General features: G+C 49.0%; 1 protein-coding gene across 1 annotated transcript in view; it reads right to left on the bottom strand.

The window, feature by feature from the left end:
* Positions 1-13,419, bottom strand: part of LOC141099782 (dynein axonemal heavy chain 5-like) — a 587,253-nt gene that overhangs the window by 98,671 nt on the left and 475,163 nt on the right. Inside the window, exons 68-70 of the mRNA XM_073587845.1 lie at positions 8,894-9,165; positions 8,390-8,554; positions 7,822-8,089 (exon numbers count right to left, since the gene is read on the bottom strand). Of these exons, the coding sequence (XP_073443946.1) occupies positions 7,822-8,089; positions 8,390-8,554; positions 8,894-9,165 (705 nt within the window). The remainder of the gene's footprint in view (positions 1-7,821; positions 8,090-8,389; positions 8,555-8,893; positions 9,166-13,419) is intronic.

The following is a 13,419-nucleotide window of genomic DNA, read 5'->3' as shown; positions in this document are numbered from 1 at the left end:
GGGTGGCTCAGCCTCCGATTTGGAGGCCGGGGTGGCTCAGCCTCCGATTTGGAGGCCGGGGTGGCTCAGCCTCCGATTTGGAGGCCGGGGTGGCTCAGCCTCCGATTTGGAGGCCGGGGTGGCTCAGCCTCCGATTTGGAGGCCGGGGTGGCTCAGCCTCCGATTTGGAGGCCGGGGTGGCTCAGCCTCCGATTTGGAGGCCGGGGTGGCTCAGCCTCCGATTTGGAGGCCGGGGTGGCTCAGCCTCCGATTTGGAGGCCGGGGTGGCTCAGCCTCCGATTTGGAGGCCGGGGTGGCTCAGCCTCCGATTTGGAGGCCGGGGTGGCTCAGCCTCCGATTTGGAGGCCGGGGTGGCTCAGCCTCCGATTTGGAGGCCGGGGTGGCTCAGCCTCCGATTTGGAGGCCGGGGTGGCTCAGCCTCCGATTTGGAGGCCGGGGTGGCTCAGCCTCCTATTTGGAGGCCGGGGTGGCTCAGCCTCCTATTTGGAGGGCGGGGTGGCTCAGCCTCCTATTTGGAGGGCGGGGTGGCTCAGCCTCCGATTTGGAGGGCGGGGTGGCTCAGCCTCCGATTTGGAGGGCGGGGTGGCTCAGCCTCCGATTTGGAGGGCGGGGTGGCTCAGCCTCCGATTTGGAGGGCGGGGGTCGTTGAGCTTCCGATTTGGAGGCCGAGGTGGCTCAGCCTCCGATTTGGAGGCCGGGGTGGATCAGCCTCCGATTTGGAGGCCGGGGTGGCTCAGCCTCCGATTTGGAGGCCGGGGTGGCTCAGCCTCCGATTTGGAGGCCGGGGTGGCTCAGCCTCCGATTTGGAGGCCGGGGTGGCTCAGCCTCCGATTTGGAGGCCGGGGTGGCTCAGCCTCCGATTTGGAGGCCGGGGTGGCTCAGCCTCCGATTTGGAGGCCGGGGTGGCTCAGCCTCCGATTTGGAGGCCGGGGTGGCTCAGCCTCCGATTTGGAGGCCGGGGTGGCTCAGCCTCCGATTTGGAGGCCGGGGTGGCTCAGCCTCCGATTTGGAGGCCGGGGTGGCTCAGCCTCCGATTTGGAGGCCGGGGTGGCTCAGCCTCCGATTTGGAGGCCGGGGTGGCTCAGCCTCCGATTTGGAGGCCGGGGTGGCTCAGCCTCCGATTTGGAGGCCGGGGTGGCTCAGCCTCCGATTTGGAGGCCGGGGTGGCTCAGCCTCCGATTTGGAGGCCGGGGTGGCTCAGCCTCCGATTTGGAGGCCGGGGTGGCTCAGCCTCCGATTTGGAGGCCGGGGTGGCTCAGCCTCCGATTTGGAGGCCGGGGTGGCTCAGCCTCCGATTTGGAGGCCGGGGTGGCTCAGCCTCCGATTTGGAGGCCGGGGTGGCTCAGCCTCCGATTTGGAGGCCGGGGTGGCTCAGCCTCCGATTTGGAGGCCGGGGTGGCTCAGCCTCCGATTTGGAGGCCGGGGTGGCTCAGCCTCCGATTTGGAGGCCGGGGTGGCTCAGCCTCCGATTTGGAGGCCGGGGTGGCTCAGCCTCCGATTTGGAGGCCGGGGTGGCTCAGCCTCCGATTTGGAGGCCGGGGTGGCTCAGCCTCCGATTTGGAGGCCGGGGTGGCTCAGCCTCCGATTTGGAGGCCGGGGTGGCTCAGCCTCCGATTTGGAGGCCGGGGTGGCTCAGCCTCCGATTTGGAGGCCGGGGTGGCTCAGCCTCCGATTTGGAGGCCGGGGTGGCTCAGCCTCCGATTTGGAGGCCGGGGTGGCTCAGCCTCCGATTTGGAGGCCGGGGTGGCTCAGCCTCCGATTTGGAGGCCGGGGTGGCTCAGCCTCCGATTTGGAGGCCGGGGTGGCTCAGCCTCCGATTTGGAGGCCGGGGTGGCTCAGCCTCCGATTTGGAGGCCGGGGTGGCTCAGCCTCCGATTTGGAGGCCGGGGTGGCTCAGCCTCCGATTTGGAGGCCGGGGTGGCTCAGCCTCCGATTTGGAGGCCGGGGTGGCTCAGCCTCCGATTTGGAGGCCGGGGTGGCTCAGCCTCCGATTTGGAGGCCGGGGTGGCTCAGCCTCCGATTTGGAGGCCGGGGTGGCTCAGCCTCCGATTTGGAGGCCGGGGTGGCTCAGCCTCCGATTTGGAGGCCTGGGTCGATCAGCCTCCGATTTGGAGGCCTGGGTCGATCAGCCTCCGATTTGGAGGGCGGGGTGGATCAGCCTCCGATTTGGAGGGCGGGGTGGATCAGCCTCCGATTTGGAGGGCGGGGTGGATCAGCCTCCGATTTGGAGGGCGGGGTGGATCAGCCTCCGATTTGGAGGGCGGGGTGGATCAGCCTCCGATTTGGAGGGCGGGGTGGATCAGCCTCCGATTTGGAGGGCGGGGTGGATCAGCCTCCGATTTGGAGGGCGGGGTGGATCAGCCTCCGATTTGGAGGGCGGGGTGGATCAGCCTCCGATTTGGAGGGCGGGGTGGATCAGCCTCCGATTTGGAGGCCGGGGTGGATCAGCCTCCGATTTGGAGGCCGGGGTGGATCAGCCTCCGATTTGGAGGCCGGGGTGGATCAGCCTCCGATTTGGAGGCCGGGGTGGATCAGCCTCCGATTTGGAGGCCGGGGTGGATCAGCCTCCGATTTGGAGGCCGGGGTGGCTCAGTCTCCGATTTGGTGTGTCGGCCCTTTAAGTCTCATTTGAGTGTGCTGGCCCTTTAACAATCACTTTGGCGCGTTGGCCCTTTAAGAGCTAGTTTGGCTGACTGGGCTTCTTTTAAATCCACTTTGGCGCACACATTCTCTCTCAGGGGCATGTGTCATGTGATGAAGCTAGATTTGCATTTGTGCTGTGGGTTTCGCTTTAAGAGCTGATATTATGTGGCAGAGGCTCTGTGCTGGGGTTCAAGTGAAGTTCCTAGGCGTTGGCATAGTAACTGGGTCTGCCTGCGCATATCAATGAGCTCAACTGTCATTTCAATAGCCTCAGGGCACGTTTTGCCATTTCCTATTGAAAAGCATTGGAGACAGTGCATTCCAATGACGGGAAAAAAAAATTTTCAAACGCAAATTGCGCAAAAACTACAAATCCGATCGACACGAAAAATACTTAGCACACCTCTCATGGACGCTGGCTTCGAAACGACACCTCAGCGGAGTCTGTGCGTGTAGCGGTTCGGGCCGCATTAATTGCGGAAATCAACTTAATAATAAGAAGAAGAATAAGTTAGCAGCGTTCGGATTACAATATAGTGGTTTTTTCAAACCACTATAACTAGATGTGTATTTCCTGAAGGAAGTACAGATAGTGGTTTGAAATGGTGCCCGGTCTGCCCCTTTAAGAGAGACTTGCCTGCTGCCCCTGCAAGACTTTCAACTCAGGATCCGTTTTAAATGTGGGTGCCTCTCAGGGGCCACTTTGGCCTCAGTGTCTGATTTGGTGGGTGGGGCCCCTCAGGATCCGATTCGGTGGCCTGGGCTCCTCAGGATTTTAATTAGTTGCCGGGATTCCTCAGGGTCCAATTTTGTGGGTGTGGCCCCTCAGGGTCGGATTTTGTGGGTGTTTGCCCCTCAGGGTCCGATTTTGTGGGTGTTTGCCCCTCAGGGTCCGATTTTGTGGGTGTTTGCCCCTCAGGGTCCGATTTTGTGGGTGGGGCCCCTCATGGTCTGATTTTGTGGGTGGGGCCCCTCAGGGTCTGATTTTGTGGGTGGGGCCCCTCAGGGTCCGATTTTGTTGATTGGGCCCCTCAGGGTCCGATTTTGTTGATTGGGCCCCTCAGGGTCCGATTTTGAGGGTGGGGCCCCTCAGGGCTTGAATTGTTGGCCGGGATCTCTCAGGCTCATATTTTGTGGGTGTGGCCTCTCTGGGTCTGATTTGGTGGGTGTGGCCACTCTGGGTCTGATTTGGTGGGTGGGGCCACTCTGGGTAAGATTTGGAGGCCGGGGTGGCTCAGCCTCCGATTTGGAGGCCGGGGTGGCTCAGCCTCCGATTTGGAGGCCGGGGTGGCTCAGCCTCCGATTTGGAGGCCGGGGTGGCTCAGCCTCCGATTTGGAGGCCGGGGTGGCTCAGCCTCCGATTTGGAGGCCGGGGTGGCTCAGCCTCCGATTTGGAGGCCGGGGTGGCTCAGCCTCCGATTTGGAGGCCGGGGTGGCTCAGCCTCCGATTTGGAGGCCGGGGTGGCTCAGCCTCCGATTTGGAGGCCGGGGTGGCTCAGCCTCCGATTTGGAGGCCGGGGTGGCTCAGCCTCCGATTTGGAGGCCGGGGTGGCTCAGCCTCCGATTTGGAGGCCGGGGTGGCTCAGCCTCCGATTTGGAGGCCGGGGTGGCTCAGCCTCCGATTTGGAGGCCGGGGTGGCTCAGCCTCCGATTTGGAGGCCGGGGTGGCTCAGCCTCCGATTTGGAGGCCGGGGTGGCTCAGCCTCCGATTTGGAGGCCGGGGTGGCTCAGCCTCCGATTTGGAGGCCGGGGTGGCTCAGCCTCCGATTTGGAGGCCGGGGTGGCTCAGCCTCCGATTTGGAGGCCGGGGTGGCTCAGCCTCCGATTTGGAGGCCGGGGTGGCTCAGCCTCCGATTTGGAGGCCGGGGTGGCTCAGCCTCCGATTTGGAGGCCGGGGTGGCTCAGCCTCCGATTTGGAGGCCGGGGTGGCTCAGCCTCCGATTTGGAGGCCGGGGTGGCTCAGCCTCCGATTTGGAGGCCGGGGTGGCTCAGCCTCCGATTTGGAGGCCGGGATGGCTCAGCCTCCGATTTGGAGGGCGGGGTGGATCAGCCTCCGATTTGGAGGCCGGGGTGGATCAGCCTCCGATTTGGAGGCCGGGGTGGATCAGCCTCCGATTTGGAGGCCGGGGTGGATCAGCCTCCGATTTGGAGGCCGGGGTGGATCAGCCTCCGATTTGGAGGCCGGGGTGGATCAGCCTCCGATTTGGAGGCCGGGGTGGCTCAGCCTCCGATTTGGAGGCCGGGGTGGCTCAGCCTCCGATTTGGAGGCCGGGGTGGCTCAGTCTCCGATTTGGTGTGTCGGCCCTTTAAGTCTCATTTGAGTGCGCTGGCCCTTTAACAATCACTTTGGCGCGTTGGCCCTTTAAGAGCTAGTTTGGCTCACTGGGCTTCTTTTAAATCCACTTTGGTGCACACATTCTCTCTCAGGGGCATGTGTCATGTGATGAAGCTAGATTTGCATTTGTGCTGTGGGTTTCGCTTTAAGAGCTGATATTATGTGGCAGAGGCTCTGTGCTGGGGTTCAAGTGAAGTTCGTAGGCGTTGGCATAGTAACTGGGTCTGCCTGCGCATATCAATGAGCTCAACTGTCATTTCAATCGCCTCAGGGCACGTTTTGCCATTTCCTATTGAAAAGCATTGGAGACAATGCATTCCAATGACGGGAAAAAAAATTTTCAAACGCAAATTGCGCAAAAACTACAAATCCGATCGACACGAAAAATACTTAGCACACCTCTCATGGACGCTGGCTTCGAAACGACACCTCAACGGAGTCTGTGCGTGTAGCGGTTCGGGCCGCATTAATTGCGGAAATCAACTTAATAATAATAAGAAGAATAAGTTAGCAGCGTTCGGATTACAGTATAGTGGTTTTTTCAAACCACTATAATGATGGAGGATCTATCTATATGTAATGTATTACATTTAAGACAGAAAAAAAGAAATCAAGCTGAAGAACTCCTTTAAGAAATAAAACATTATTATGTCAGTCTAACCACTGTTGCAGCACTTTCACATGGTACTTAAAGGATTGCCTGGGTCATTTACATGCACTTCCACTGATCAACTGTTCCTACTGCCAGAGGCATCTGGGGTGCTCAGTTATGTAGCAGCACAGCACACCTTTGTCAGTGGTATAGTGCCCATGGTCAGGTACTGCACATTCACCTCCTTTTGATTTGAATAACTGAGCATTTATGGATGCTAATGGCACTGGAAACTTATTAGAGGAAGTGCAGGGTGTAACACCCCACCAATTAGATATTGACCTATGCTAAGGATAGGTCATCAGTGTAAAAGTGTCAGACAACCACTTTAAGTAGACCTGTCACCTTTCCTGATGTTTTAGTAATACTTGTACAAATAACTATACTTGAGCACTTTATCTCAAAACTCTTTTTTATTCCACTCTGCTTTGTACTATTACTCTGGTACTCCTCCTGGAAATATAAGAATACACTGAAAAATGGGTGTGACCATGTACCTTGTCAAAGAAGTGTGCATTGGACAGTGTTGGGATGTGCATTGGCATTCCCATCGACAAGGGATATAGAAAACCCAGGTGTTAAAAAGGAATGGTACAATGCAAAGCTAACCAAAAAAAGATGCCACGTCATTTTTACTTCATGGCGAATGAACACACCCCCACCATAGCTTAGAACAGATTTTTCAGTGTATGAAATGTAATTCTACAGCTCTGATCTCCTGGTCTAAACTCCAACATGATACCGTGCAGATGAGCGTAGCTGTATCATATTACAAACCCTTCTATCAGCTCTCCTGGTTGCTGAGTGTGTCAGTAATCACACTTGTCTGCTGTGCACAAGCAACTTGCAATGGCTCTGCAGTGAGGTTAGGACTGTCATTATATTTCACACAATAGTAACCTGCCTGTTCTGGATTACTCCTGTTTGAGATATAATGACACCCTGCTCTAATCTCACTGCAGAGCCAGTACAACTTGAGCACACCAGACATTTGCATGATTATTACACATCTACAGAAAGGTAGAGGGGTAGTACAGCAGAGCTGACAATACTAGGAGAGCTGATAGCAGGGTTTATAATGTGACACACCTAAACTCAGCTGTGCTGTCCTTCCTCACAGAGGGACCTTATCTGAAAGGTGTTGGTCATCTGTGATTTCTAATCATGTAGGAGGTTAGATTGAGATGTAAAGATACAGCCCAGATCTACCACACATTGAGGAACCAGCTCTAAGCTATTGTGGGATCATATTTTTCTTTCCTTTGAGCGTTGCTGAATGCTTACGATTGGTTACCATCATACAGGTAGAAGAAGTACAAACCCTTAGAGAAAACTATCTGATAACACCCACTTGGACTTAAAAAATTTAACTCATTATGTGCAGATACTTTCATTGCAAACACTGTATCTCCAAAACAAATGGGAGGAATTAAAAAAAAAAATTTCTCTGCAGCCACAATTCTTCAAAATTTTTTAGCTACTTGTATATTATGTCATCTTTTATGTTTAACATTAATTACATGTAATCCATAATACATATTAGAGATATGTGAAGCATGCATCTATCTGATGTTTAGAGAAACTGAAGTCATTATTACATGCACTCTCAGTAAAGAAGAAATTGGCAAAATAGCCAGATACTGGCATTATACACAAACATAGAAAATGGTACACTGTAATGAATGTGCTTCTATTTTCATGAAGGATCTTAAGAATTTAACAAGAGGCATTCTTTAATAGATGAGCATCCTTGTAAGAGCAATGAAAAACTGAAAAGACGAAACTTCACTGATAATGACATGCCAAAAACTAAAATCTAGTTGCATTTTATAATGGCAAGGAACAGCATTATAGTAAGAATTGTAGCACAAATGTAAATGAAAAGCTGGAATTGAAGAGGTTGGCCCAAGTACAACATTTTTCACTTACTCACAAGATAGGGTATAATTGCATGATTTCATAGATTATAATGGAGCAACACTGCACTTGTGCAACCATCACTTAATCACAATGGGAGACTTGGGACCATATTATCAACATTCAGCATCCCAGCATTAGGACACCCAACATAAATGTATCTATCATGTGTCTGTGGGACAGCTCCTTAAAGGTTTTTATTTAGACTTACATACTACACCAGTCTGAATCCATTGCTTAATAATATACTCTCAAACAAAAATAAGGAACGTACCTTGCGGTGGCTCATTGGTAAATTTTATTGATGACTGTAGCAAATTTATAGGGAACTTGGGGTGGACTTCTGTGGTGATCCAAGTTCTGAAACCATCATGCACAGTTTCTGTGATGGTAATTGTATCCAGTAACTCGTCCATGAAGTCCAATCCTAAATGACAGTTTTGAAGGAGTAACCACCCACCATCTTGCATGGATTGACTGAGAAGACGTCTAGCATGAACCTCTTGCCCCTGGCCCATAGAAATTGCACGACAAGGCGAATTCTGTGAAACGAATAAAGATCTTTAGTATGAAATAAGTTTTTCACTCATTCTAGAATATTTCAAAAGCCAATTGTTCATAGACATTTTATTAACACAACGGATTGGTTTCTCCACAATAGTCAGAGTACAGAATAAAATCTGCACGTTTATGATTGTAAAATGTGTAAAATGTAGATAGGATTAACAGCCGCAATAAAGCAATTTGGGTAAGTAGTATCAAATTAACTATCAAAAATATCTCTTCAATGTTGTCAGAATACAAAGAACGTATACAGGACCTTGTGGTAATTTATACAGTACCTTAGATTTGGCCAGGCGCTCAATATTTTCTGTGGGATCAGAGCCCATGGATAGGAAGCAGATCATAGGGGTTCTGCAATCACTTTCAGCCCACATAGACTCCATATCAAGAATAAATCCTTCCGCATATTTTACACCAAGAGATTCTGCTATGTAATGTCTAGCCTACAAATAAGCAGAAAATCACAATACAATATTCTAGTGCATCATATTTATAATGCAAAATGTGTAGACCACTGATTAAAATACAGTAAAAAAAGTTAAAAACAAAATCAAGGATAAGGTTTGATAACCTTATTCTCCATCATAAATGGTAGGACAAGCTTGAAGACAGTGACGTATTAATGTTTCAATATAAAAAAAATCCTTGTATAAGCACTTCATATACAATTTTGCCACATGACCAGTTAATGGCACATGTACATTAATTTTTATGTCATTGGCTCCAATAACTGTGCCATTATTCCACAAAAAACCTAATACAGATCTCATATGCAACTGCACCTGTGCAATAGTACGATCAGGACACCAGCTTCGAATAAGGAGCAGTTTTCTAAAAGTATCCAGTAGGCCATCATATCCATCAGGCAATGATGCCTCTTCTGGTGCTTCCTCATCAAACCAGATCTTCCATGATTTCTCATTCCTCGCCACCTGGCCAAGGAGATTGTTGAAAGGTGGTAGATTGGATAACTGGACTAGATTGAGCCAGGTCATATCAAGTATCCATTTTTTTGGTTTTGGCTCCACAGAATTCAGATCCAATGTCGCACCACCTGGAAAGGGTGGAGAAGAAAAGTTCTTAGATTTAAGTTATAAAAGCATATTGTCATCTGGTAAATATCGTTTTGCTTATTTGTGCAAGCTTATTACACAAGGGGTTATGTAAGTTTGAGTAGATCATCGATATCCAATCATTAGTAATACAACTCTCTCAAGACATCATTTGTTTAAATGGGTCGGGGTATTCCATGAGCACCATAGCCTCTTCTGCTCTATTTACCTTCTACAAAGAAGCAGCGACGAGGACATACCTTGCAGGGTATTGCAGTGTTGCCCCAGTCACTTTAGTGACAGAGCCAATTTTGACCTTAATGACCAGGTAAAAGTTTTGAAATCTGACCAGGGTCAATTTATGTAGTAATAACTCTGGAACGCTTCAACGGATCCCACTGATTCTGAGACTGTTTCTTCATGACATACTGTATGTACTTCATAATAGTGGTAAAATTTGTTTGATATGACTTGCATTTATTTGTGAAAATATCAGAAATTTGATGAAAATGTATCAATTTTCAAACTTTTAATTCTTATGCCCTTAAACCAGAAAGTTATGTTACACAAAATAGTTAATAAATAACATTTCCCACATGTCTACTTTACATCTGTGGAATTTTTTAACCCTTTTTTTGTTAAGCAGTTAGAAGGGTTAAAAGTTGATCAGCAATTTCTAATTTTTCCAACAGAATTTAAAAACCATTTTAAGGGACCAAATCACATTTGAAGTGACTTAGGGGGGACTGTATGACAGAAAATACCCAAAAGTGACACCATTCTAAAAACTGCACCCCTCAAAGTCCTCAAAACCAAACCACATTCAAGAAGTGGTTGAATGGGGCTGGCAGTGCGGTGGTCCCAGGTGGTTACTATGGGTAAGATAAGAATTTAGTCTTTATTGTGCAGTTTTTGTTTCCCTTATAGTCAGTGACTATATCCCTCTGATACTCTTAGTATTTAAATAATCATTTGATTGGTAAACCCCTTCTTTTTTCTGAGATTTGGCAACAAAAAATTGCATTAGCACTAGCACTTTATATTAAAAAAAATTATTTTTTACTACTTTATCATCTTCCTCTATCCACTACATGTTACTGAGGCCAATGCACTTTACATCTGTGCTAATCGTCTAGTGACATTGTCAATTTATGTGATGTTTGTTATTTAATATTTTATGTAATATATTGCTTAATAAATTTGATATAATTTTATGGGATATACAGTGGGGCAAAAAAGTATTTAGTCAGTCAGCAATAGTGCAAGTTCCACCACTTAAAAAGATGAGAGGCGTCTGTAATTTACATCATAGGTAGACCTCAACTATGGGAGACAAACTGAGAAAAAAAAATCCAGAAAATCACATTGTCTGTTTTTTTTTCCTTTTATTTGCATATTATGGTGGAAAATAAGTATTTGGTCAGAAACAAAATTTCATCTCAATACTTTGTGATATATCCTTTGTTGGCAATGACAGAGGTCAAACGTTTTCTGTAAGTCTTCACAAGGTTGCCACACACTGTTGTTGGTATGTTGGCCCATTCCTCCATGCAGATCTCCTCTAGAGCAGTGATGTTTTTGGCTTTTCGCTTGGCAACACGGACTTTCAACTCCCTCCAAAGGTTTTCTATAGGGTTGAGATCTGGAGACTGGCTAGGCCACTCCAGGACCTTGAAATGCTTCTTACGAAGTCACTCCTTCGTTGCCCTGGTGGTGTGCTTTGGATCATTGTCATGTTGAAAGACCCAGCCACGTTTCATCATCAATGCCCTTGCTGATGGAAGGAGGTTTGCACTCAAAATCTCACGATACATGGCCCCATTCATTCTTTCATGTACCAGGATTAGTCGTCCTGGCCCCTTTGCAGAGAAACAGCCCCAAAGCATGATGTTTCCACCACCATGCTTTACAGTAGGTATGGTGTTTGATGGATGCAACTCAGTATTCTTTTTCCTCCAAACACGACAAGTTGTGTTTCTACCAAACAGTTCCAGTTTGGTTTCATCAGACCATAGGACATTCTCCCAAAACTCCTCTGGATCATCCAAATGCTCTCTAGCAAACTTCAGACGGGCCCCGACATGTACAGGCTTAAGCAGTGGGACACGACTGGCACTGCAGGATCTGAGTCCATGGTGGCGTAGTGTGTTACTTATGGTAGGCCTTGTTACATTGGTCCCAGCTCTCTGCAGTTCATTCACTAGGTCCCCCCGCGTGGTTCTGGGATTTTTGCTCACCGTTCTTGTGATCATTCTGACCCCACGGGGTGGGATTTTGCGTGGAGCACCAGATCGAGGGAGATTATCAGTGGTCTTGTATGTCTTCCATTTTCTAATTATTGCTCCCACAGTTGATTTCTTCACTCCAAGCTGGTTGGCTATTGCAGATTCAGTCTTCCCAGCCTGGTGCAGGGCTACAATTTTGTTTCTGGTGTCCTTTGACAGCTCTTTGGTCTTCACCATAGTGGAGTTTGGAGTCAGACTGTTTGAGGGTGTGCACAGGTGTCTTTTTATACTGATAACAAGTTTAAACAGGTGCCATTACTACAGGTAATGAGTGGAGGAAAGAGGAGACTCTTAAAGAAGAAGTTACAGGTCTGTGAGAGCCAGAAATCTTGATTGCTTGTTTCTGACCAAATACTTATTTTTCACCATAATATGGAAATAAAAGGAAAAAAAACAGACAATGTGATTTTCTGGATTTTTTTTTTCTCAGTTTGTCTCCCATAGTTGAGGTCTACCTATGATGTAAATTACAGACGCCGCTCATCTTTTTAAGTGGTGGAACTTGCACTATTGCTGACTGACTAAATACTTTTTTGCCCCACTGTATTGTGCTTTTCTTTTTGCTGTTTTATCCCAAATGTTGCAGTATCCCATATGGGGTTGTACACTACTGTTTGAGCACATGGCTGGGATCGGATGGGAAGGAGCGCTACTTGGCTATTAGAATGCAGATTTCGTTTGAATAGATTGAGGGCTCTATTAGTTGAGCCCCTGAGGTGCCAAAACAGCAGAAACCCCCTCCCCAGGTGACCCCATATTGCAAATTTCACTGCCTAAATAAATCATCTAGTGGTGTACTGAATATTTTTATCCTACACGTGACTCACAAAACTTTATAAAAATTTAGCAGTGAGAACAGAAAATGTAATTCTTTATACTAAAACACTAAATACTAAAATGAATACAGTTTTAGCACCATAAGATTTACAGGAGGGGTAATGGGATAAATTGGACCCCACAATTTGTTATGCAATGTCTCCCGAATGTGGCAGTACCTAATATGCAATGGTGCACTACTGTTTGAGCACACGGTAGAGATCAGATGGGAAGGAGCACTACTTGTCGTTTAGAACGCGGATTTTGTTTGAATAGATTGTGGTCTTCATTAGTTGAGCCCCTGAGGAGCCATCAATTGTTCTATTGACAGATTATGTGGTCATTGTGGTTTTTTTTTTTTTTTTTTTTTTTAATTTAATCTGTAACCAAGTTTAGAAAGATATCAATTGCTGACAGATCTTCCCCTGGTGGTGGAATCTCTATGATTTTTGAGGGAAGTAAAAGGAACTTGTCCCCGGTATGTTGATGTCACCTTGTCCAGGTTAGCCAAGAATTGGACATCTGAGAGAAGATCAAGTGGGATGTTGAGATCAGCACAAGTCTTCCTGTCCTTTTGTGTGAAGAACTTGTGCCATCTCAGCTTTCTAGAAGATCAAGTGGGATGTTGAGATCAGCACAAGTCTTCCTGTCCTTTTGTGTGAAGAACTTGTGCCATCTCAGCTTTCTGACAAAGAAGTTAATATCCTTGATAGAGTTGAGCGATACCGTCCGATACTTCAAAATATCGGATCGGAATGGATCGGCCGATCTTTAAAAAAAGTATCGGTATCGCCGATGCCGACACCGGAAGTCCCATTCAAGTCTATGAGACTTCCGGTATCGGAATTGGAAAAACCCTTTCCTGCCCTTGTACAGCCTCTCGGGGGTCTGTACGGGCCTTCCGGGGGTCTCTGCCGGCCTGCCGGGGGGCTGTGCCGGCCTGCCGGTGGGCTGTGCGGACTGCCCGGGGTCTGTACCGGCCTGCCGGGGGGCTGTGCCGGCCTGCCGGTGGTCTGTGCACCCTGTGGGGGTCTGTACCGGCCTGCCGGGGGGCTGTGCCGGCCTGCCGGGGGGCTGTGCCGGCCTGCCGGGGGGCTGTGCACCCTGTGGGGGTCTGTACCGGCCTTCCGGGGGGCTGTGCCGGCCTGCCGGGGG

This window comes from Dendrobates tinctorius, unplaced genomic scaffold, assembly GCF_039654945.1.
Source record: "Dendrobates tinctorius isolate UK_male_01 unplaced genomic scaffold, ASM3965494v1 ptg000102l, whole genome shotgun sequence".
NCBI lineage: Eukaryota > Metazoa > Chordata > Amphibia > Anura > Dendrobatidae > Dendrobates > Dendrobates tinctorius.
Note: the sequence above shows the minus strand (reverse complement) of the source record. Positions and strands in the feature narration are given on the sequence as shown.